This window comes from Podarcis gaigeae (genome assembly GCF_964106915.1).
Source record: "Podarcis gaigeae genome assembly, chromosome: 9".
Lineage (NCBI taxonomy): Eukaryota > Metazoa > Chordata > Lepidosauria > Squamata > Lacertidae > Podarcis > Podarcis gaigeae.
Genome location: NC_139685.1, coordinates 2,615,813 through 2,642,050, shown reverse-complemented (window position 1 = coordinate 2,642,050; position 26,238 = coordinate 2,615,813). Strand labels below are relative to the sequence as shown.

Sequence of the window (26,238 nt, the reverse complement as noted above, 5' to 3'; positions counted from 1 at the left end):
TATCTTTACTTTCCAATAAGACACTTTGCAATGAAATATTTTAGGAAATGTTGGCAAATCTTGAAAATGCTACTAGTTAAGTGGCCGGAAGTTTTTGGACACGCTTTCATGGATCACTAGTCATTATTCTTCTATATTAAATGGATTCATCTATCGATAAAAGGGCGATTAAGGGTGTGCAAACTCTGTGCCTTCTCTGCCAGTATTAATGCAATATATGGTGGCTGTCCCAGTGCCAACGCATTAGTTTGAGCCAATGCCTCAATAAAATATACAGCTTTCAGCTGTCTTTTTACAGACCACCCAGGTGCCTTCTAGATATTTTGGACTCCAATCCCCATCAATCTCAGTGATTACGCGAGTTCTATTCCAACAGTAGCTTGAAGGCACCAGGTTGCAGAGGGCTGCCATACAGACCCTCCTAAGTCTCACGCCTTGTGTCTTTGGCTGAATGTTGATGGGAGATCTGAAACCTCCCACAATGTGCTTTCCATTGCACTTTTTGAAGTGACTGTGAATACAGGTGAAACAGCTGAAGTTCAATGCCATCACTTGTAAGTTAAATACAGCCGTTTCTGGTGAAAAACTCCCTGCCCCACTACAGCTGTGTTAATGCAATAATCTCAGTAACTGTCACCAACCTGCTTCAGTAAAAGGTTAAAGATGTGCCCACTGGTCATATATTTTTGTATCTCATGGCTATTCAACTCCCACCTTACAATTTTCTTACGATTTCACTTCATGGAACTGATGAAGTGGGCTTGAGCAACAAGCAATTATAAATGTGCCAGTTGTTAATGTGCCACATGACTCTTTTGATTGTGTTAATCAGGTCTCCGTCAATTTACTTTACCAGATTCGATGGGGGTGGGGACTTCCAGTACTTACGTAAGTAGGTACTGTTTGCGTTACTGTGCAAACGCTGAAGCTCTCTGTCGGTTCCAGGACTTTGTGGGAGTGACTGAGTATCCAGATCTGGAGAGTTAGTTCTGGCATCCACCTCCCCTTTCAAAGTCAGCCAACTTGATTTTAGCTGAGAAGAACAAATCCCAGCATTAAAATGAGACGCTTTCCCGAAAATTCATATAGGGAGGAATTGACCGTGTGAAAGATGAAAGTAAACTCAAGTTTTATCATTATTTTGAAACCATTTGTATCAGTAACAAAGTATTTCACCACTGAGATGTGAAGAAGGATGGATTTCCTGTTGCTCTCTTACCGCTTTCCAATTTCAGTAAGATTTCAGGCTATATGAATATGAACAACCTACCAAAAGAGGAAGTAAAGGTAAAGGTAAAGGTACCCCTGCCCGTACGGGCCAGTCTTGACAGACTCTGGGGTTGTGCGCCCATCTCACTCAAGAGGCCAGGGGCCAGCGCTGTCCGGAGACACTTCCGGGTCACGTGGCCAGCGTGACAAAGCTGCATCTGGCGAGCCAGAGCTGCACACGGAAACGCCGTTTACCTTCCCGCTGGTAAGCGGTCCCTATTTATCTACTTGCACCCGGAGGTGCTTTCGAACTGCTAGGTTGGCAGGCGCTGGGACTGAGCAGCGGGAGCGCACCCTGCCGCAGGGATTCGAACTGCCAACCTTTCGATCGGCAAGTCCTAGGCGCTGAGGCTTTAACCCACAGCGCCACCTGCGTCCCGAAAGGAAGTAAGGAGTAGCAAATCTGACAAGCTGCCTTCATGTCGGGGGGTGTGTGTGTGTGTGTGTCAGGGTTTAACATGCCTTAAACCAACACCAGCAGCATGCAAGGCCCATTTACACAGCCGACTCTGAATGTTTTTTGCGAAGATAAAATGCTTCCTCCCTCCCAGTCCAAGTGCTCAAAAAACCTGACCACTCTTAGAAGCAGCACTGTCATTCAGTTTAAAAAAATCATTTATCAGAGGTTTCAGTGATTATTCAATTATTTTGTACATGCATAAAATCAGGTGATGAAAAATGAATTATTCAGAGCAAGCACTCTTAGTATCATGGCACCCTCCGCACTGTGAGGTCAGGCACCTTTAATATTTGCATGAAAGATTATGCATTGACCCCCTGTAATTTACCCCAGGAAACTACACTGTTATATGATGGCTAAAAAAGTACCTATGTAGCTAGATCAAAGGTCTAGCCATACCAGTGGCCTAAAAAATCAAGTCCTGAAAATGTATAACGGCAAGATGCCGGAGATTCTCCTTACTGTGGTGTGGAATCATTTAGTGCCAAAGTGCCTATCTGGGTTCTTCTAAAGAATACGGAACAATAAAACAAACTGAAATCTCACTGCAGTGTTTTGCGTAAACTGAGTGTCAATCTGTGTGAGATAACGAAGCTGTTGTCTTGATGAGTTGGTGGATGAGTTTCTCACCTTCTGCTCACCCAGGAAAGAGAAAGAGATCCTGCTCCCTATCCCTGTCTTCTGGCAAGTGCTGGCGACTCTGAAGAGGGGTGAGGAGCCAACCTTTCACCTCATGTCAGGCTGGGACATGCGCAGAAGTGGCAAAAGAAAATCTCAGAGCTTCTGGGTGCTGCACAGCCCAGTGTGAGGCCGACTTTTACCCTCAGAGGAAGCACAGCATAGCTTGCTCATCTTGTGCTGTGCCAGGGGGAACTCAAAAACAGTAAGCATTTGTCTTGAGTCTCCCCCCCCCCCACACACATATACCAACTTGACTTGATGACATGAATAAATGTGTCTGGTTTGTGAAGTCTGGTGCAACTGCCTGAAGAGCAGAGCAAGGGAGCTTTCAATACCTCTGAGCTTGACTTGCTGCATCAAAGATCATGCCTGGTTCATTTAGGACATTAATTTTAATTAACTGGTTTGTTTAATGAAGCAGCCCTACTTATAAGGTATCTGGGTGTGGTGACATTACCACCTAATATCACTAATAAATTTCGAAAGTTTTCCTCAAAGTGTCTTACCAGTTTTTCATTTTGTATGCCTGCCTGCCTGCCTACCTATATGAATCTACACCCGACACCTTGGCTGACACAAAATGCAAAAGGAGATACTGGGTCAGCCACATTGTTATACTGACACCAGCCAGGATAAAATGCCACCTTCTGGATCATGCAACGTGCTCTTGGCTGGGTGATGTGCTGATAGGACAACTGTGTGGATGATCCGCAAGTGGAACAAGTTCCACGAGATCTATACTTCTAGGAATCTGTTTAATTCTTGAACCAAACACTCAAAAATTTATCTGGACTTGAAAAAAGCTATAGTGCAAAAATGTGGAGAGCTTCACCAAGGGCTTCATTATTATAACTTGTATTTATTGCCATTGCTAATAGTTTTAATAGCCCAGATTCATTAACACTGGGTGTTATTTTGGGCTGTGGTCAGAAATCTTTGGAACCACTTCAATGGAGCAGTTCTGCTGATTTCAGTTAGACCATTCTGCTGGATGCGATTCTATTGCTCACAGATATTTAATTAAATTTCTTGCCACTTCAAAGCAAACAATAAAACAAAAAGATCAGGAGGGTATATTGCTTTTTAAGCACCATTTCAAAAACTGTCCTCATGCAGTAGGAAACTATCATTCTGATGCCTTCAAAATTTACCTTCCTGCTGTCTTGTTCACAACTACTGCTGTCATCATCTGATTTTCTTGACGCTAGACAATAAAAAGAATTTCCAGAGTAAAAATAGCATTTTGGTTTGTTTGTTTTTTAAAGCGCATTCTGCAGACAACAACAGCTTATATAAACAAACCTGCAAAAGGAGGGTTATGAAATGCTACATTTATCAGTAATTATGAAATTAATATAAGGGCCGGTATACTAGCAAGCATCCAGGCCTTGTGTTATAGAGATGGGGGAGACATCCATGGATAAACAAACTGAGCTACTTCCCCCCATTGGAAAGAAGCTTGGCTTATTCATGAGTCATAACCAAATTCCCCCTTCATAGCACCACATCCCCCAATTCTCTTCCATGTACCCCCCAGTCCCTCCCCAAGCACTTCCATCTGTTTTCATCTGCAGCCAAAGCTAGACAATTGGCTTACACTGGGTAACATCTAGAAATAAATGAAGTATGTGTAGCATAAATTAAACAACTGTTTCACTTTTCCCACCAAGTGGCAGGAATCTCAAAGTGGCTTCCCTGTTGATTATTGGAGGCTTGTGGTACCTTTTGGAATAAACCACTACTTAGAAATGTACAGTTTGTGCAGGGTGGGGTGGGGAAGAGGAGAGAAAACAGACAAATCCTATCCATTAAAAACAAAGCAGCTGTTTTTCAGGAGCCAGGATGTAGCTGGAGAAGGCAAACCTAAGTGTGGTATCTAATGGCAGTCAAGGCTTAAAATCATGCATTTCCAGCTCTCAGCTGCATACTGTAGGTGTAAATTGCATATATGTGGAAGCAGGGAAATCTCCCAGGAGATGTATGATTATGTTGTTGTTGTTGTTTAGTCGTTTAGTCGTGTCCGACTCTTCGTGACCCCATGGACCAGAGAACGCCAGGCACCTCTGTCCTCCACTGCCTCCCGCAGTTTGGTCAAAGATGTATGATTATACATAGCCTAAATGGAGCACATCAGACTTGCTGAACTTAATGGGACTACTTGTGAATAAATATGCACAGTTGTACATCTCCATGCTAAAAGACACATGAAACATGGTATCTTTTTCTATCATATCTTTCTAGCCATTCTATAGGAAATCTATTGCTATGGCCACAAACTCTATTTTTTGTTAGGTGGACCAGTATTCATTATAGGAAATCTATTGCTATGGCCACAAACACTATTTTTTGTTAGGTGGACCAGTATTCATAATCTCATCAGAGTTAACCTCATAAATAACACTGTGGAGTACATGGTGAGGAAAGTCTTGCAGTGTTTTATCCCCACAAATACTGTCTGTCTATCGATTGATCACATAAATGTCAGTAAGTTTAAAGTCCTCCCTGAATCAGCGTGAGATCTAATGGAATAATTGTCCAGTCCATGTTGCAGCTTTACAGTGGAAGTAATTCCACATTAAACAACACAGACAAGTCTCTTTGTACAACACAATAGCTGAAAGGCTTGGAAAATTCAGCCTAGCAGGAAATAATTCCTGGAAATGCCACATGACTGGAACAAATGGTTATTTTTGTGACACCAGGAGCTGGAACTAACCAAAACAAATTGAGAATTTAGCATATGGCTTATCTTAAGCTTTAAATTCGGCACAAAAGAATTAAGCAGAACTCTCATCTCAAGGTGAAATCATTCCTGCCCCCACTCTTAATGCAACAGGAGATGAACTCTTATGGACTCCCAGGGCAGATTATGTAGTAGAGGAAGAAAACAAAAAGCTTTATAGGTCATTTGAAAAGAGAGTCTGTGCCTCTCAACTCCACAGATAGTAAATGTTTTGAAAGACAAAGTACATTCACATGCTAAATTCTAAACTAATTTTCACAATCCTAAAACTTGCTTAATGTAAAATAAAAGAAGGAGAGTCTTAGCTACATAAAGGTAAAGGTAAAGGTACCCCTGCCCGTACGGGCCAGTCTTGACAGACTCTGGGGTTGTGCGCCCATCTCACTCAAGAGGCCAGGGGCCAGCGCTGTCCGAAGACACTTCCGGGTCACGTGGCCAGCGTGACATCGCTGCTCTGGCGAGCCAGAGCCGCACACGGAAACGCCGCTTACCTTCCCGCTGGTAAGCGGTCCCTATTTATCTACTTGCACCCGGAGGTGCTTTCGAACTGCTAGGTTGGCAGGCGCTGGGACCGAGCAGCGGGAGCGCACCCCGCCGCAGGGATTCGAACCGCCGAACTTTCGATCGGCAAGTCCTAGGCGCTGAGGCTTTAACCCACAGCGCCACCTGCGTCCCCTACATAAAGCATAAAGCTACATAAAGCTACATAAAGCAGACCATCAATACCCAGTCTTTCGGAAGTTTCTCATTCTGGTTTTAAAATGTAGCTGCACTGTTAGTGAAAGAATCTTTTCTTGCTGTCCTATTCTCCTGCCCCCAAGTTCTGTTGCAAGGTCTTTAAAGTTGGCACTGCATTTGCTAGCTTTAATTCTTAGAAGATATGTGCAACTTGTTTTGGGATTTATTCAGAACAAATGACTGTTTCCATGGATCTTTACAGAAAAATGGACTTTGTTTTCTTCAACAAGACATATTTTAGGTCTAATAGAGCTAGCTTTTCAGTTCTCTGTTTACATACAAATAACTCCATGTACTCAGTGTTCCTTTTGTGCTTTGAGACAGCAATCTGGTCTGCATATCTGGTCCTGTGAATGAATTTTCTCTCTGTAGTAAATATGGTGGTTAACTCATGTATGTAAATATTATTGCTATTATTTATTAAATTTATATATGACCCTTCATCCCTTGTGAGAAAGGCCAGCCGTCAGGGCTGATGAGACTTGTAGCCAAACAACATCTGGGGACCCAAGGTTGAGAAAGACTACTCTAGAGTCAATGATCAAGGAATAAAACACAATTTTGAGGCAGCTAGAAATTGCTATCAGGTCCATCAGGGCTACAATAAATTATTGGCTTGTGTAGAACTGCTGCACTGTAGTTGAGGTTTCTCTGAAACATGCTGCTAGTTCCATCTCTGACCTCAAGACTTCAGTTCTGGCTGTTACGTGATTCTGTACCGGTTGTGTTCCCCTCTCCCTGGAATGACACTAAATCCTCTATGGGAAGGATTTAGACAGGAAAAAGTCAGAAGAGGAAGATTAAATGTTCCTACCCCAATTGCACTTTCCCAAGTAAATTAGCAGGTCCCACCCCCGATTTCCACCATGGCTGCCTTGAAATAACAGCAGGAGATACTGATGTTTACCTGAGCTCTAATTCACCGGCAACATCCTTCTCTGTTGACATGATCTGGGTTGATTCAAAACTGACAGCATGTCATAACCACAACTTTGGAAGCCTATGCTCCCAATAACTGGAATACTCAAAAGCAGATGTGATGCAATGTGATGGAAATGTCTCATAACATGTCATCTAATCCAGTTTCATAAACATACGGCAATGGCTTCTTATCCTTTTATGACAATGCATGATTTAGCCATCTTGAGTGCATCCAGTTCAAATTCCCACAACTGATTAACTGTTTCTTGTGGTAACTGTCACCAGTTGATGCATTGGGGGCTGAACCGCTCTTGTTCTGTGTTACAGAAAGGCAGGGTTGGTTTCAGACTTAATAATGCTTAGAGCAAACCCACTGAAATCAATGGGATCTAAGCTAGTCATTAATTTCAAGGGGTTTACTTGTTGAAGCATGATTAAGCCTGGATCCAAGCCACCAACTCTAACATAAATAATGTGTCTTCACTTCCCTCATTTTTAAAAGCTGTCTTCATTTTCCAGAGGTTTAGCAATTGCTTTGAATCTGCCCTAAATCCTTCCCTATGTCTTTCAGCCATGTGTGTGCTGGGATTAATATTTAGATCACACTAACCTCCTTACAGTAATTTATTGGGTGCTATAGCAAAATACATAAACACTTTTATGTCTCCAACAATAAAGCCTTGTTGGCATTCATCTGTCTTGAGAGACAATGAAGTGCGTCTCTGGGGGTGAAGTCAAAACACTCCATGGATGTGAGCTCCCCAGCATACAAGCCTGAGCAGTGTGTATGGAAGTCCTGGGCTGCCCAGATTACAAGACTCCCCTCTCTGCCTCGCAGGGGAGAAAAGAAAGCAATGCGTTTGGAAACAGGTTGGCTGCAGGAGTTGCTGGAAGGAGGCATACAAGGTGCCATCCAACTGTCCTAGGGACTCCACTCAGATTTGTGTAGGGTTTGCTCCTTAGTCTTTTCTCCTCCTGAAGATATCCCACAAAGCAGCAGAGCTTTTGCAGAGTTTCCCTTTTCCTAGATGGGCTACCTTCCTAGGTTGACAAGCCCCATCTGCCCCTCACTTCCTTTTACAGTATGAGCAGAAACCGCCTTCTTGACTGTTGGACCCCCTCTTGGTCTTGTCTGCTCTATCTGCTAGAGCCTGTCTTCACATGCAGGGGAACTCCCTAACTCACCGAGGGTTTGAGTCCCATCAGCTTCGCCATCTGGTTTAGCTGACCAGTTGAAGCTGTTTCTCAGGGTGCAGCTGCTGTCACATGCTGACAGCTCCTAGGAGCCTCAGGTGAGAGCTGAGTGCAGGGTGGGGACCAAAGGTGGAGCATGACATGTCCCTACACCAGAGGGACTAACCATCCCCTAAAGGTAAAGGTAAAGGTACCCCTGCCCGTACAGGCCAGTCTTGACAGACTCTGGGGTTGTGCGCCCATCTCACTCAAGAGGCCAGGGGCCAGCGCTGTCCGGAGACACTTCCGGGTCACGTGGCCAGCGTGACATCGCTGCTCTGGCAAGCCAGAGCCGCACACGGAAACGCCGTTTACCTTCCCGCTGGTAAGCGGTCCCTATTTATCTACTTGCACCCGGAGGTGCTTTCGAACTGCTAGGTTGGCAGGCGCTGGGACCGAGCAGCAGGAGCGCACCCCACCGCAGGGATTCGAACCGCCGACCTTTCGATCGGCAAGTCCTAGGCGCTGAGGCTTTAACCCACAGCGCCACCTGCGTCCCTAACCATCCCCTAATGCTCCATAAATCACAGGGCAAATATCATGTAATTAGCTTTCTCTAGTATTTATTAGTTTTCAGATAAATGAACAGAAGCACAGACTTTTATTCTCTTAGCACAATACACCTGCCTTGAATCTCTACGAATCCTGACAGACAGGTCACCAATGTGAATCTTCAGAATACCACACTATTATGTAAGGATAGGCTAAGAAGAAAATGGGCAAACAGTGAGTGACCTCACTGGGATGTGTGGCTTATATGCAAGATTTATCTGTGTCACACAAGGCAAAAATCTAGCATGCGGAAAAGGTGGTGAATAATATAGAATTCAACAATTAATTAATGCATTTTGATGTTTGCCTCATAACTACAATGAACTTGCATTTTGGTAGAGAGTCTAAATATTCACTGCAGCTCCACCAATATTTTTCTACTTTAGTTAGAAATGCTGCTGACATCTCTGTCTTTACAAATCTGATGGTTCCAAGCCACTAATCCATTGAAAGTTAATACATTGTTATCTTTTGCACTATATGTATCTTCATATGTACCTGAGACATGCTCCCCCTTCATGTGCATGATTGATTTTGGAATAATCTGATCTTTCCCGATCAAAGTTACCAATTAGCTCCACAAGACCCATTACAGCTTCAAGAGATCCACAAAAACAACGGGTTGTCCTGAGGCACAGGAACAACAAAAACATCCTTTCATCACCTTCCTATTAGGGGCTCCAGGGCTTGAAGAAGGACTTTGTGACCTGACGGAGAGGCCTGCCTGAGGAAGTTATCCAAAACCCCATGTGACACCATCTCTTTCTACGCATCGCTGGGACTAGTGGTGTGGCATTTGTCTCTGAATTGGCCATATAATGAACCCAGTTTCCAGCAGTGATCAGGATACTTAAGTTGGAGGCTATGGTCCCACCGGCTATGCTAGGTTCCTGACTGGTGATCAAAGGGAGCCTCAGGTTCCCTCATGGTGCTTTCATGGGCCAGAGGATCCGAGTGCCTCCCACGCTACCGAACCAACCCAAGAGCACAGGAAATGCACCAGGAAGAAAACACATGGAACACAGGGGAAGTGCCCATCTTTAGACCAGAGGCCTGGCCTAGTTCTCCACAAGGCAGCAAAGCCTAGAAGAAGCAGACTGGAGGAGAGATGCTTAAGAGGCCTCCATTCAGTTTCAACCACGGACAGAGCAAGTTGCTTGCTAGCACCTCTCCATAATGCTGCCCTGTCACGATTTCAGCTCACAGCCTTACCTCTAACAACTGACTTCCAGGACCCAGAGCTGGAGAACAACATGACCCTGTTTCAGATGCAAAGGCAGGGGGAGTGGTGAGCACCATGGCATCCAGCTCTGCCTTTGGCCTAGGCTCATTTGTCCCAGTATCTGAAATAAACCTATATATGTACCTTCCTCCCTGCCAGCACACATTCATTTCTTTGAGCATTAGCATCTGCAAAAGAGCTACTGACCCTGACACTTTCCTTGTCACCTTTTTTCAGCCTCTCACTGTTTTGTCAACAGCAGCATTTGTTGACAGTCATTTCCCCAATTCTTTTCACTTCCTCATGCGTGCCACATGATTTATTTATTTTTTTACACTTTAATCCCCATTAAGATGTTTGAAGATGTTTCCAGGCAAACCCTAAACTGCATTCTGTAGCAGAGAATTGCTAAGAATCGGCAGCAGAAACAGGATACCTCATAGAGGAATTAAAAGGCAATTTACGGTGCCATGACTGCAAAATATTTTACAGCAGGCACTGTTAAGAGAAAAGAGGGAAATATAAGCCAACAATCCAGGTGAATCCCACTAACAATGTACTGTACTGTTTTGCAAAAAGCACAAACAAACAAACAAAACCACCCTTGGAGGTGTAGGACACAATAGTGATGGATCTTTGGGAGACCAGCACCAGTGTCCGAGATTGCCCAGTAACAAAGAAGTAAGATCCCGTCTGCCTGGACATACATTCATGCAACCGGAATAGTGATAGGAACAAATGAGCAGAGAGTGGTGGCACACACTCAGAGGTAAACATGCATAAGGAGGGAAAAGGACCTGGCTAGACCACACGGCAGCAGAGAAAAGCAGACTGTACCATGCTGTCTGTAGATAGGGGGTTTCCTATAGATGTTATCTTTTATTCCAGTGTCTGAGAAGAAGGAAAGAAAAAGAAGACCCAAACAGTAAGCAAGCAGTTGAAATATGTTTCCTCTTTATCCAATACCTCCTCCACCACCCCAGATATTGAGTAATGTATTGCTTAATTTTGAGCATATAAATAAATGAGACATTAGCATTGGCTTGGTTCCTAACTTGTTGCTGTGTTCATGGAAGGAGATTGGCACTCCTCGAAGGACTCCCTGTGTATACAGATTTCCTGACCATGGAGCAAAAAGTTAGGAATCAACTCAGGAACAGATTTATTTATATGTGCAACCTTTCTGCAGTGTACTTAAGATGGCTGAGCAATGAATGCTCAATTCTTTCATATTTCTTTTTATGATAAAATGCATTTTTAAAAAATGGGCCATGTGGCTGAAATGTTCCCATATTCCTAATGTGGCTAAAGCCTTGTTCAGCTGTTAAAACTCACATGTAAAACCAAGATGTGAACAGACTCACCCCCAACGTCATACAGACCATGCATACAACATGAATATCTGCAGGGAGGTATCACGTGAAAGCTTCTGTCTGAATTGTTCAGACTTCCAGATTGTATGGAAAGTATACACAATACAATGTAAATATTTGGGAGACATGTCATCTGATATACTTTTGTAAGAGTTACTCATTCCTTTAAGAGAATTTAAAAGATTTAGCTATCTTTATGGTATCCAGTTCAGCCAGCCAGCATTAACATATAAATTACCAGCTCTGATCAATTTTTTCCAAACTTTTTTTTTGCAGTAGCTTTAAGTCCTTAAAAAAAAAGTTTGTCAGAGTCCTAAGTGACTCAGGGTTCCAGATGCCTCCCAGCTGATGTTCATGCTATATGTGAGGATGTGAGAGGGAGAAACTACTCTTGTGCATATAGCATGAGACGGATTAGTCAACACAGCTCCCTCTCTGCTCATGCGATGGTTTTACACACAAGTATAAGGCCTGAGCAGGGCTTGGGGCTAAACTAGATGTGATGCATGAGATCTGATTGTTTTCTGTGTTTAAAGGTTGCCATGTCAGGCCCAGTTTGAAGTATTAAAGGCCAAACTAGAGATTATTTGAGCTCTCCCAACCAGAGATCTCCCAAAATTCTTTTCACTTTGTTCTTTGTAGGAAGCAAAGCGAGTGTGACTTAAATCAGGGAAGCTACGTGGTAAGAAAAGGTATCCCAGTGCTGCTGCCCCAATAAAAATTGGATTCCAGATGCTTGCAAGCAAAGGAAAAGATGGCTTGGATAGCAAATGAAAATATTCCAGTTTGGCTCTTAATTTGATGGCCTAGAAAATTGTTGTTAATAGATGGAAATTAAGATTTGTATATTAGGCATAAAATGCAATTAAGTGTAGCATTAAATATTTTTGGTTTATATAAAAATAAAATTTGTTTGTCTATTGCTTATACACGCAAGCACTACAGATGATGGCAATTAAAGATTAGGACAAAGCCATGAATGCCTACCTGGGACATGGAAGTGTCTAGGTGCTTGCTGGTATAGCGATGATGAAGATTTGCTGTCTGAGCACATGGATAAGCTTGGAGTGCTTCGACCACTTTCGCTGCCTCCAAGAGGAAGAGCAAAACAAAAACAAAAAGCATATAAAACAAAAAAAATGGCAAGCAAAATAGAGATAAATTCAAGCATAAAAGAAAAGCTTTTTCAAATGACTTCTTAATCCAACATTTTCTTTAAAAAAACCCAACAACCAACAATGGCTTAGGAAGCCCCAAATTATTTCAAACATCCCAGCAGCTTCTGATTCTGTAAGTATCTGCAATACTGCACTATGGCTCAAATCTTAAAACCTATATAGGAAAGTATTTAAGATTTTGTACTTGTTAACAACTATGCTATGCAGAAGGGTAGGAAATGGCTTCACTAAAAGTTTAGCCCAACATCATTTGCACCACATATAGATCTGATCATCAGAGTTGCATCCTCTCCCCAAACGTACTGGGGTGGACCATATCAGCCCCCATGAATGTATGAAGCTAGCTGAGTGACAAATCTTCAAAGGAGTGGTGGCTCCCTAAACTCTCACAGAAGGAGCTAGTCTGGGCCAAACATCTTGGAAGGAAGGGCTTGTCCACACTTTCATCTGACCTGAGTTTTCACTGGATTCTAGATCAGTTTCTTATCCCTGCTCTGCCCACTTGATCCAGTTAAAGCTGCAGCATAATTGCTGAGGTGAAGAAATTCCTTACTGAGCTGCAGAGCAAATTCAGAAAGCATCAGTGAAGCATTTACTGAAGCTGGTAGGCAATGCATGCGTGAGGCAAAGCTATCAGTGCTTATTAGAATAAGAAGGAAGATAAATTAAGGAATAACTGGACAAGGTTAAACCTTCGTGTAAAAGCCTGAGAGTACTATAGACTGAATGATTAGCTCTCATTATATTAAGCCTTCACCTTTTTCAATGAGCTCCCAGCTTTCCCCTCTTACCTCTCTTTTTTCTAGCCCCACCCCTAAATCCTGGCCCCACCCACCTTTATGTACGACAGGTAGTTTTATAGGGGCTTCCTACTTCCCTTCTCGCCTAGGATTATTTTATATGGATTTCGCTTTCCCTCCTATGTTTTCGCTTTACTTTTCTATTTTCAGTTTTAGCCATAGTCACCTTAGATTTGTGACATGTACGCTTCTTAGGTTTGTTACAAATTCCTTCCTGTTTATTATGTAAAAAAGGAATGCATTTTTAAAGTAAATTTTATTAACACTGTCTTAACTGAAACAGTGGGTTTATTCTCTGCAAAATATTTTGTCTGCATTTTGATATTGCTTTTTGCCTGGCACCGGACATGATATTTTTCTCTTTTTAACGGTTCAGATTGAAAGGCCTCTCTTGTGACATTTGTTTTGAATTCTTTGAACCTGAAGTAAAGAGACACGTGTAAATATATCAAAAATTGTCTCATTTCCACATATTGTCCCTCCATCTCCTTGCAGTTAATTAACTGCTTTTTCATAGAATAGTACAATATTACAGTTTTGGAAACAATGTAATGAACAGCTACACCCCAACAACTTTATTTACAAAACTGGAATTTTCTTATGTCACAGTTTTTGGGGGAACTGCTTTCAGTATGGGAAATCCAGTTCACAGAAAGTCTCATGACACACATAGCTACAGGCTAGATTTGCTAAAGCAAATCTTTAGAGTGTGGGGACACAGCTTTGCTGATGTAACTGGTCATAAATTCTACTTTGTCCCCCCTATAATCCCCTCCATACTATTTTATGTGTGTGTTGTATTATCAAGTCACGGATATATAATGCCATATTCCAGGTATTATGATGTAAAATGTATTATTTATTATGTATACATTCATTTCCTCTTTTCTTTCAAATCATCTTGTAACATGAACCAATTATCAGTGGCATTTTTTATGGCATTATAAAATAGCTGAGGAAACAAAAAAGTTCAAAAAAGGGGGCGAGAAACCTAAGCTATTATTAAACAACTGAAAGCTGAATGGACATTCTAAATCCTACGCAACGGATGCTAATTTGGAGAAACCACTTTAGCATGGAAATAATGGGAGAACAATTATGGAAATTTAATAATTTAATAATGAAATTTATTTGGGAGAGGACGTAGCACCTCGGGACTGGCCAAAGTTTTGCGGGCCGTCTGGAAGGACATAACCCTAGCTGTTGCTGAATCATTTATAGCTCCCCCCTCTCAACCTGTAATCCCCCCCATCAGCTCTTTGAGGGGTTGGATTTGGTTCCCATTTCAATCCATTCTCCATCAAGGAGCTGCTTTCAGGTTCCTTATTGAGGGCATTCACAGAGCACTGGCCTCTGTGCGTACTCTCTGTTGGCTCAGAGCCACTGTGACAGTCTTCCACAACCCGGTGCCCTCCAGATGTTTCAGAGTGCAATTCCCATCAGCCCCAAGCAGCATGTCCATGTGGGAGGAGGGTAATGGGAGCTGTGGTCCAAAACATCTGGGCACCAAGTTGGCAAAGGCTGCAGTGTAGGTCAGTGAGTTTATAAAGAGATGCGCCTCTTTCTAGATATACAGCCTATCAAATTTATCCAATTTCTGCTTTGGCCAGGGGACCCGCCACTCTTCCAATGAACATGAATTATATCTGTAAGATAGGAAAATCAGCCTTGGGTCAATTTTACTGCTACGGCTGAAGGGCAGAGTAGGGAGAAAGCTTGCAAAATTTGCTTCTGCTTTTTCCATCCTTTGCATAGGGACGAGATTTCATTTCATTTATTTTGGAGTTCTTCCTTTTGCGAATTTGATGCCACTTAAAACACAAGGGAACATACGGTAATATGCTAATACCTCACTTTTATAAATAAATGGATGCTTTACTAGGAAAAGCGAGAGACAGAGAACCTGCCACCAGTACTGTGCAATGTGCAGCTGCAGCAGAGTGTTGAGCATGCATTAGGAAACTTTCTAAGTTCACACAAACTCCTGAAGCCCTTCTGCGTCTACCCATAGGGAATTCATTGTGTGTCAAGAGTTAAGTATTTCAAGGCAGATGCAGGTGATATACAAAGGGTTTCTTAAAGGGTTCTGCATACCAGTTCACAAGTAAATATATAAATTTAGGTACCTACTGTGTTCCTTTAATTTTGGAGCAACTGAATAACTAACTAACTCTCCTTAAAATGTAGAGAGTTAAAAGTTCTGCATCCACCTCTAAGCAATGTAGGAAGATCCGGCCCCACCTCGGATCAGTATAAAAAGCCCAGGAGAAAGTAGAGATAAAGTCTTCTATATTAGCTTTCATTCTGTTTCTTTATGTCTCTCCTTGCCCTCCCTCCCTAACTCCCTTTTCTGGTTGCTATGGACACTGATAGCTATAAACATCTTAGGATGCTTGAATATGATGTAACTCAGAATGGTTTGGGATGATTCACAGTTCACTCCCTCATTTACTCACATTTGCCTTTCCTCCACTCTTTCTAGGCATGGTCCGTGATTTAAAGCTCCATGTCCGAGGGTCCCTTTTTTGATCCAGAGTTCTCCCTGGGAAAAAACGCTCTTTAAAGTTCTGTCTGCAGCAAACTCAAATTGGTGTTTGCTCCGATTCAACTTTACAGAGCAGATTTTTGTGGAGAAAGCTCAGGCCAAAAACAAAAAACAAAACCACTTTGGCATGGAATATTAAAAGGGTAGACCTCTGCCGGACAAGAGCAGAGCAAAAGGTAAGAGGGAAAAGGCCTGTAGTTAAGTAGGAGAGCTGAGGGACGTTTAGGATGATAGATGCAAAAGGGCTAGGCTTTGTTAGTGTTTATTTCTTTGTGGGGCATATTTTCTGTAATATTTCCATCCAATTCTTTATTTCCTTCATTTGTTTTTATTATTTCTTTACCCACAGTCCTAGCACTGGACATCTGCAGTGACCTTCTTTCTGGGGATATATTTGCTTTGTTTTCTATTTCTCTGCTGTTGCTGTGTGGATTGTGCTTCAATAAACTGTTTCAGTTGCAATTTTGTGTGTGTTATCTTTTCTACTGATTTAGCTTTACCCACCAGGACGCAATTTCAAAGGCAGAAATTTTACAGCCAGTAGGGGGTGGTAGCCACTGTCTTACGTGAGAGTGCAGTTCAGGGGCACCTGTGAGGTGGGTACTAAATGTGCCCTTGGGTGGGATGGTCATGTTCATTCACTCTCACATGAATGTCCCAATCTGGTCACTTTGTTCCCTATGTGCATGGCCTCACTTTCAAAGACCTCCCATGGTGATGAATGGGAAGGATGTGGCTCTGGGTAGGAGAATATAGCACCTTCATCCTATGGTGACTTGTGTCATTTGAAAGTCAGATATTGCCCCACTTTTCCTGTGGCATGTAATGGCATCCATTTACTGCAACCCACAGATCTCAAAGTTGGGCCAGGCCTTAGCTGCACAGCTTCACCTTTGCATCCTGTCTGCATTGTTTCTCCTGATTCGGTTTCTTGGTGTGATGCTACAATGAGATACTGAAGCATGACCACATGTGTGCGCATGAACACAAACTTCTTCTCAAATCCCTGGCGTGCATAAACCGCAGCATTGACTCCCCCTTGTTTCTTATTTGTGTATATGAGATGAAGTATGAATATTCATCACATCAATTATACTACATTCAGATTAGATTCCCACCCCCTCTTCAGCTTAATGTAATGAGCAAAAAGGAAAAGGCCAGACTTTCCACAAGAGTACCCCCACAGACAAATGAGAGGGAAGGGTGACCCTATTTTTGCATTCCTGGTCCTCACTCAAGCTCACAAGAGGGATTTGCTAAAAACTAAAGAGGGGGGGGGGGAAAGCTTTCCTTTGGGTGCTGGAGTGTCAGAAATGCACATTTAAACCTACAACTGTTTTCAGAAACTGCCCTGGGGAATTATACTGATGGGCAGTCCAGAAATACTTTCAACAGCCCCAAACCAGGTGTCTTTATTCCTTTTGCTATCTGGGTGTAATGGTAGTGCTGATTCTGTGCCCATGAACAAGAAACTTCTATATTTCTCTTTGGGTGGAGGTAGCATGCCTTTGCCACCATATCTTGGTCAGTAATTAGTTGCAAACTAGAGAAAAGCAGCACTATTTGACTAGGTCTTTGTGAAGCTGTCTTGGATCATTTCGAGGGAAGATTTTAGGATCTCTGATCTGCAGCATCTCAGAGATGGATATGATATTGTACTTGTCAGTCACCTACAACTTAGGGCTTCTAGAGTGCAGCAGGTAATTGTGACTGATGGTATTTGTTGGACCCTAAGCCTTTAATTAAAAATTAGAGTAGGACGTGCCTGCCTGAAATCTTCCTGCATCTGCTTTAGTCCATTCCTATACAGCAGGGGTGAGCAAGGTTTATCTTGCCTGGGCCAGATTGGTCTCACAGAGATCCCTCCGTGGGCTGGATTGCGCGCTTGCCCGTAATTTTTGGCGTCTGCGTAGACGCGATTTTCAGCATTGCAGAAGCAAGTCTCTGCCACACTGTGCCGGTTTAGCAAACAACCTCCGCAGGCCGCTTCTGGCCCATGGGCCTTAGGTTGCTGACCCCTACTATACAGCAACTTTTGAGTGCTGGAGGGTATTTGTGATTTTGTTCCCAGGAAAATTGCCCTCTCCCCTCCCCGTTACTTAACAGTTGAACTGGGAACTCTCCTGGGCCTAAGAACTGTACCCCTTTGCGGGCAATGCTGCAAGGCCTTCAAACCAGTGTGAGGGCAGGAGGCAAAGGGAGAAGGGTAGTGTATGTTACTCTTACCTTTGTACAGTAGGCTACATTCCAGCCATGCAAAGTCAGAGGTTTCCACATCTCTCCACAACACACACATCTCTCCATCCAGGCAAGCAAGCGGCATCATCATCACAGTTCAAGGACACATTCCAGTCAGGCAACAGCAGATGAGGGCATTGGGCATGTGGGGTGTTGCCACCACCCTGACCCACATGCTCCGGAAAGCAGCAGCTGGGAAGCCAGCTTCGTGGCATCACTCAAGCCACTCCAGATGAGGCCTGGAGACCACATCCACCCCTGCATGAGGCTCCTCATCCTTGAGTTGAACAAACCTATTTGTTTTACTTGGATTACTACTTTGAAATTAGAGTCTGCCACTTGGCCTGCTACTTCCCGAAGACAGTAAGAGGTTAACGTCCACAAATTCATTGTGTGCAGACGTGCAGAACAGCACAAAGCCTCGAGTCTCATGAAGTCGTCTACGCTGAAAAATGTGCCAAACTGACAAGAGTGTGCTTCTAGAAGAAAGAGGCTCAAATATTTGTGGTAGGTTGCCAAGAAGGCCACAGAATACATTCCTTAAAATGAAACTTTTAGCTGAAGGGTCAGGTTCATCTCACAAGATAATAGTAGTGCTCTAATGCACAACGAAGAAACTCGTCTTCACTCAAGATTTAAAAATTCAGCGTATCAGAATATGACAAGCGTGTTAGGCTGCTTTTATCTACTGATTAGTGGAATACGGTACAAATTTCATACATTGATAAGAGTTAAGCTTTCCCCCCCTAAAAACAGCTATTTTCTTTCCTGTTTCTTATGCCATTTCACTTATTGTTGCATTTTTAAGCTTTCCATTGTATTTTATAGCAATAAAATATCAATAAAATTATCAATAAAATTAGCAATTTTGTGGAAGAAATAATGTTTTATTAAACACCTCCAATGTTTTAACTATTTAGGTAATACACAGGAGAAAAGGATTCTAAAGATTTCCTCAGCGCATATTTCCTGCTTGCCCTCTCTCTACACAAACACACACAAACACACTCACATACACACAGAATCAATCAAAGCTTTTGTGAAATATTGCAAGATGTTCCCAATTTTATACACAGTACACATCTTGGGAGATCAAACCCAACTGATGCAAGGCCTAAGGTTATAAACTAATGAACTGGAAATTAGAAAGAAGGGCAGCAATGTTGGAAACTGGATACCTGTCCAATAGGAAGGTAGGGAAAAATAATTTTGGGAAGATATTTGATTTAGCCATTCATATTTCCTTGGGCTTTGTACATTTGATCTGACAAAAAATTAAAATAAACAAGTTTGTAAATGTCTGTAATATTGTGAAGTTAAATAATTTTCCCTCAGTAATCATTCAGTACCCACAGAAGAAAAGATTTATAGCAAGAAATAGCAACAAAAGTTAGAGAGAGAAAATTATCTATTAGAGAGACATGCAAACACAACAGCAAAACACACTTGGAGATGTCTACAGTAACCACATCACAAATGGCATTCCTGGGCCTTACCTTTGAAGAAAGGGATGTAATGATGTCTGAATGTAGATGTAAGGCTTGTGTGTTGGGGCAGGGAGATGCAGCTACTGGTACCAAGAGTCTGAGTACCAGCTAGGGGGCAACAGAAAGTTAAATGAAAATAAACTCCTTCATTTGCTTACTGAAAGCTACAAAACACTCACAGCAATGACACCTTTTCAATTTAGGAAAACTGTCATACTAATAATGCAAAAGTTTGTTTGCACTAGGATGGATTGGGATGAGTTGAGGAGGAATAGCAGTGAAGCCAGAAGCGCAACATCTCCTGAGAAGCAGGAAACTCTATTCTAAGACTTGGAAGTAGTGAATTCATTTCAATGAACCTAGAGCGTACCACAGTTCAGACTGTGTTACAGCAGGAGTTGTGTGAGGAAAATCACCCCTACCCTGCTAAGCCGTTGTTCTGCCTATGTTTGAGAGTGGGTCTGGACAGTCTTGAAGCGGTACTTTGACTCCTCTGCCAAGGCATCTCCCATTTCCCAGATGGGCAACTCAGCATCCACACCCAGGTATGTAACTTTGAAAGCTATCTATACAGGACACAATTTGTGTTGCTTGTAACACATAGTTTTTTATTTAGGGCTGGGGAAACGGGGACTGCCCACCTGCCTACAGTCTGGAACCACAGTTGTTATTTCACTTCCAGATAAAAGCAGAACAGCGACTACTGGGGGCTGCTAAATCATCCATGTCTGGAAGCACCTTTAATTTGTCTCAATAGGAGTTTGCTTCCAAGCCTCAGAAGGGAAAATACCATTCTCTTTCCTATAGCAATGGCACAACTGTATTTGGAGTACAGTGGCACCTCAGGTTAAGTACTTAATTCGTTCCGGAGGTCCATACTTAACCTGAAACTGTTCTTAACCTGAAGCACCACTTTAGCTAATGGGGCCTTCTGCTGCCGCTGCACTGCCGGAGCACAATTTCTGTTCTCATCCTGAAGCAAAGTTCTTAACCTGAAGCACTATTTGTGGGTTAGCAGAGTCTGTAACCTGAAGCGTATGTAACCTGAGGTACCACTGTATTAGGTTCATTTCTGGAGATCAGAGTTCAAAAATTATCTTTTCCGGACTGGGCATATTGTAGGAGGGCCTTGGTGGTGCTTACCCAACATATTTTACCTGGTCCTTTCAAGCGACATTATCAATATATTTATTATTATTGCTAGAGATGGATTTTTCTTGTCTTCTGGGTGACAAATAAATCCTACTGAAAACATTCAGCTTCTCCCGCTTCCCTGAAAGGATAATAGTGCACCTGGAGGTTCTTGTAGTGGAACCCTGAATCAGAGGGTTTAATCCAGTGAGGACTGACTTTGTGTAGGAGGAGGATGTGGAGTGAACATGTTCTTTGGGGAGAGCCGCTACCAAAGGAGGGGGGCTGCTTAATATTCTAGAAGTCTTCTAGAAGACTTCCATAAATCCCTCATTGCTCACATGAGTGTGCAGGCCCAATGATGCCATTCTTCAACGGCTGCATGAAGGTTACATCCCATGGATTTTGAAGTGTGTGAGCTTAATGCTCTCAGGATGGCAGTATTTGACAAAATATAAACACCTTGTAATAAATTTTAGAGTGATCCTGAAATTGCAGTTATTTCTGTGCAAGGTACATCTAAAAAGGAAGACTGTCTCCTCTTCCACAGGTCAAAGGTGAGCAGGAAAGCCATGAGAGTCTGTAAAGGAAAGCTGCTCGTCAGTTACCTGGTCGGCTATAATTCTGAGGAGAGTGAGAGGTTGGGGTGTTGCGGCCGTAGCCAAGTGAGCCAGTAGAACTAGGGCTGGATATCCTGTACTGCTTGAAAGAACGATCATCTTGGTCACCCTAAGGATGAGAGAGGGAACTCATCAGGGCAGAAAAAACATGAACATTCAAGAAGCTTACAATCAACCACATTTTTCACTCATGCGGTCCAAACTTCAGGTTTCCCAATTATGTTTCTTATTCAGTTCCAAAGACACTAAAAAGACAACAAACCACCTAGACTTTATTGTCACACAATCTCTACTACCCTGGTACCTAGATGAAAAAAATGGAGATGATTAAATAAATTCACAAAACATTGTAACTGCACTGATATAAACAGGGATGGCTACACACGGCCTGTGGGATGCATCCAAGAGGTTTTCTATCCTTTCTCAAGATCCCCTCATTTTGTGTGTGTTTTTCTTACTTAACAGCTGACTTTGTGAAGCCCTTTCTATGTCCCTCCTCCCATATTTTATTGTTCTCCCTTACCTATACAAGAAACAATGTTCAGCAATCTCACCCATCTCCCACAGAAGCACCAAACATTAATTACGTTGCATTGCATTGATCTTTTAAGTCCTTTCAATTTCAAACAAAGGCACCACCCCACAAATCAATGTTGCTTATGTAATAAAACTAGCCTAGAGCTGGTGAAATTCCTAGATGGGAGATGTGGGTGTGCAACCTCACATGTCACCATAAGCTCCTTAGAGGAAATGTGGGATGTGTGTATCTCAGAATAAACATACATCCTAGGTCTGCTGCGGCTTTGTGTTGGGAATTTGTGACGATTATAAAACAACCCACTCTATTTTCCTAATGAATGAGGCATGATGGAATGAAATGAAGAGTGTTTTAAGACAAACTTTGTATTTTATAAAAGTGTTATTTCACATACTGACAACTGTTTGAGGTTATTATATGTGGGGGACAAATATACTGTCAGGATATGAATACAACGCAGCTGCAAACTGGCAGCTCGGTGCTGATATCACCTGATGGGTCTAACTGTGGGAAAGAATGTTCCCGGAGGTTCACAGAATTTACAAGGCTTTGTTCTGGGTGTAATATGAGACCTTCCTGTTGCGTATGTAAAGGAAGTCTGTGTCACTTGCTCGGAGAAGTCTGAACTGATCGGACATGTTTTCTGTACAGCTGAACAGTCAGAAATAAACGAGATGTAAATAGACTTTCTGACTATCTCCTTTCTCTTGCTGGTATGCAAGGAGGGAGGGGGTGTGCATCTTCCTCGCTGGGAGATGTCGCCTATCAAGATCTACCCTGGACTTGCGGGGATGCCAGCCAAGGAGATCACCGGTAAACAAGCCCCGGGAGCCTGGGAGAGTTGCCAGCCTCTCCCGAGGGGGCTAGTTTTCCAACATATACATGGATGACATGAAGATGAAAGATGCTGAAAGACAGAAGAGAATCTACAAAGCAAAAAGAGCTGCCTATATACAGTCACCAATATCATATCATGTGTGTAACAAAAACATGAATTTATTTTGGCTTGGTAACAGATTTTGAAGTGGAATTTAGCAAGGGATACTTCTTAACTATGACATGCATGTATACAATCTTTCACACAAAAATGGCTCAATATTTGCTTAAATATAGCAACACACACATTACCTCCCCGTAACTATGTCTGTCATCTGTCAAATAGCTGATATATGGAGAATAGGAGATCATATCTGGACGGTCTATGTTATAGATAGCTTTATCCTTAGGAAGAGCAGCCAAATCTCTGTAATCAAGGATTTCAACTCCAAGTTTTGCCTAAGAAATAGAGGGAAAAACAGCTGTGAAAAGGCAGCTTAGAAAACAAGTATCACAACACGTTTGATACTGAGAACGTAAGGAAACTTATGAGATACACCAAAGGGGACAATTTCATCTATTTTCTCTTCAGTTGCTATGGTACAACTAAAGAGTTACGCTTGAATTGTTGGTCTCTGTCTTTGAAATGTTTCTATAAAGCCACTGAGGAACAGCATAGAGAGGCATAGTGTGGTGTCACCAGTATACCGATAGCACCCACTTTGTGTTTTTCCTTTTCTACTGATCCGGGATAACTATTGAGAGACTGAGTCATTGCCTAGAAACTGATGTTGTCTAGATGGGAATAACAAGCAATTATGACAGTCAAAAACAGAAACTATGATGGTCAGAGACCTGCTTGATTGTATTTCTGTAGACAGACACAGTAATAATATCTGCATATTATTGTTTCTTAATATTTGCTTTCAAAACTAATTCCCTCCTGTCTGCTCTTCATTGCTATCAATGATTTTCTTAGTAATTTCCCCCTGTAATGAATGTACTTACATAAATCACTCGACTTGGGGAACCTGAAGTATTTGAAGCAGGTACTGAAATTATACTCTCAGATGATGTTCTAGTTTCCTGGAACTGAAAACATGTAAGATGAGTATTGTTGAGTAATTATTAAAGGAAAACATAAAATAAAATGTTTTGTACCTCAATTCAAAAAGTAACAGTTTGAAAACCCCTGCCCTGTTGAAAATTCTTTATCTGCACAAGCCTAGAATTTGAGTTTAGCATTTCATCCCAGTTCTGAGTTTCAATAAAACTGCAATGTAATGCTAAACTGAAATTTTGTTGTGGGAAATATATGGTCCCCCAATTGTTGTGGGCCCAAACCCCCATTATCCCCAGTCAGCACTGGCCGTGCCAAGGAATGGGGGCAGTTGAGTCCAGCAACATCTAGAGGGCCACAGCTTTCCCACCCCTGGTTTAAAGCAATTACGTATATACATATAGGTAAGGGTGTAAATGACCCCTGGACAGTTAAGTCCAGTCAAAGGCAACTATGGGGTGCGGCGCTCATCTCGCTTTCAGGCTGAGGGAGTCGGCGTTGGTCCACAGACAGCTTTCCGGGTCATGTGGCCAGCATGACTAAACCACTTCTGGTGCAACAGAACACCATGATGGAAGCCAGAGTACATGAAAACACCATTTACCTTCCCGCTGCAACAGTACCTATTTATCTACTTGCACTCTGACGCATAGGCACCGACTCCATGGGGCCTGAGGGGGCCCGAGCCCCCTCAAAAATTCGTTTGGGGGGGCTCCGCCCCCCCAATAATTTAAGGAAATTATTACTCTTCTTGCTGCTGCTGCTGCTGCTTGCCTGCCGGAGACAATACGAGAGGCAAGTCAATACAGTCCCCTCACACAGGTACTTGAGGCGGTCACGTGGAGGCCCCGGATCTGTTTACAAGCCGCTGCGGCGGCGACGACAACGACGACGAGGAGGAGGCGGCAGCTGCGTTCCGGCTGCTCAGCTCTTGCCCCGCCTCCAGGACTCTCTTCTCCCCCCCTCACGACACACACACACACTGCGCCCCGGCGCAGACGGCGACTCCTCCTCTCCGACGCCAGCCCTGGGTATGGGGAGGCGACGGAGCGGGGGGGGGGGGCTGCCGGAGCCGTTTGCCCAGTCCTTCCCTCCCCCTTCCTGTTGTCTCCGGCCCGACCAGATTGCCTCCTTTCTCCAGTTTCTCCCTCTCCCGCCTGCCAGGAGCGCCTTCATTATCCCTCTCCCTCAAACAATGTTCCTATTATTCAAGCCACGCAGGCAGCGCACGTCAGGCTTAGCCTCCTGCTCCTCCCTCGCTGAGGGACTTGCACCGTACCCGAAAAGCACAATAACCTCCCCGTCCTCCCAAAATAACAATACCCGTCGCCACAGCCCTTGTGCCTATGGAAAAGCAATGGCGAATCGTGGACCTGGTGTGTGCGAATAAATATGGTAGCCCAGCTGCTGGAGGCTCTCCTGACAGCTGCATTTCACAACCGCTTTGCGCCTCACGAGGACACGCCAGCTTTCGCTAGTATGAATGTTGACGGTGGGTGTGTTATTCGGAGGGGGGTGGTATTTTATTCATTGTAAATGTCTATATTCCTAAATTAACTCTATTCATATCAATTGAGTCTTTGTTAATATCCAAACGCTTTGGGAAGGGGATGTGTGCAACAACACAAATGGGCATTCATGTGCTACTGGTCAGGTGGTCAGAAAGCACATCTCTGATTCCCCTGGAAATCAGGAGGACTTAATTTTGAGCTGGTTTAGTCTGTAGAAGCTGTTTGGTACTTCCAGCACAAAAATGCCTGTCTCTGATCCTGGAATATATTGTAGCAGCCACACCAATCTCCAAGCAGCGCAAGATTCCAGGGCTCCAGATGCTTACCCAGCTTTGTGCTGCTTTTTGGAATGAGGTACAGCAGAGACTGTGATGTCTTTATTATACAGTGGTACCTCAGATTACAAACACCTCGAGTTACAGACTCTGCTAACCCGGAAGTGGTACCTCGGGTTAAGAACTTTGCCCCAGGATGAGAACAAAAATCGCGTGTTAGTGGTGCTGCGGCAGCAGGACGCCTCATTAGCTAAAGTGGTACCTCAGGTTAAGAACGGTTTCAGGTTAAGAACGGACCTCCAGAATGAATTAAGTTCATAACCAGTGGTACCACTGTGTGCGGAGAAGCAGCTGGCTAAGAATGCAGGGGAGGAGTTTAACGGGGTGGGGGGAGGAAAGGAAGTCAAAAGTCCCCCCCCCAAGCCAGCCCTCTCTCTCTCTCTCCCACCTGCGAGTCCCTAGAGCACGGAGAGGAGGAGGTGGTTGGCTGGAGCCTGCATGCAGTGTGACTAGGAAAGAATTAGAAGGAAGGACTCGATCCTTTCCTTAACCCTCTGCTTGCCAGGAGGGCAGGGGATTCCCTGCTCTTTGTTGAGTTTGAGCAAATGCAGCAACAGAAGCGGGTGGGCAGTAAGACCCTGAGGCAGAATGCAGGAAAGCAGCAGCTTCCGCCTTCCCTCCGCCCGCCCGCCCCATCTTATTTTTGCCTGATTTTTGCCTATTTTTGCCCCTGCGCTCCGGCGAGTCAGCTCCAGGGACCACACATTCGCTCAATAACACGCACAGACATTTCCCCTTACTTTTTAGGAGAAAAAATCTGCGTGTTATAGAGCGAAATTTACGGTAA

The 26,238-nt window shown here is 43.3% G+C and overlaps 2 protein-coding genes and 1 long non-coding RNA gene across 16 annotated transcripts in view; 1 reads left to right on the top strand and 2 right to left on the bottom strand.

Annotated features, from left to right (window-relative positions):
• The window catches only part of ABLIM2 (actin binding LIM protein family member 2), a 71,073-nt gene that overhangs the window by 21,114 nt on the left and 23,721 nt on the right, over positions 1-26,238 (bottom strand). For 3 of the 14 annotated variants that reach the window (XR_014555133.1, XR_014555136.1, XM_083698297.1), the window contains exons 9-16: positions 23,554-23,637; positions 22,858-23,004; positions 21,180-21,300; positions 19,450-19,548; positions 12,180-12,281; positions 10,657-10,710; positions 3,562-3,614; positions 889-1,033 (exon numbers count right to left, since the gene is read on the bottom strand). Coding sequence is in view for 2 of the 14 variants with exons in the window: in XM_083698297.1 (XP_083554423.1) it covers positions 889-1,033; positions 3,562-3,614; positions 10,657-10,710; positions 12,180-12,281; positions 19,450-19,548; positions 21,180-21,300; positions 22,858-23,004; positions 23,554-23,637 (805 nt within the window). In the remaining 12 variants the exon portion in view is untranslated. Of the gene's footprint in view, positions 1-888; positions 1,034-3,561; positions 3,615-10,616; positions 10,711-12,179; positions 12,282-19,449; positions 19,549-21,179; positions 21,301-22,857; positions 23,005-23,553; positions 23,638-26,238 lie in introns of all 14 variants that reach the window. The other 11 variants (XR_014555135.1, XR_014555141.1, XR_014555137.1 and 8 more) reach the window with 6 other exon arrangements.
• LOC310825222 lies at positions 3,621-8,176 on the top strand. The gene is made up of 4 exons (XR_014555170.1): positions 3,621-4,404; positions 4,526-4,702; positions 4,764-5,468; positions 5,866-8,176. It is a non-coding gene; the product is annotated as an uncharacterized lncRNA (long non-coding RNA).
• The window catches only part of TSPAN3 (tetraspanin 3), a 939,276-nt gene continuing 936,591 nt past the window's right edge, over positions 23,554-26,238 (bottom strand). Inside the window, exon 7 of the transcript XR_014555158.1 lies at positions 23,554-24,076. The gene's annotated coding sequence lies outside the window, so the exon portion shown is untranslated. The remainder of the gene's footprint in view (positions 24,077-26,238) is intronic.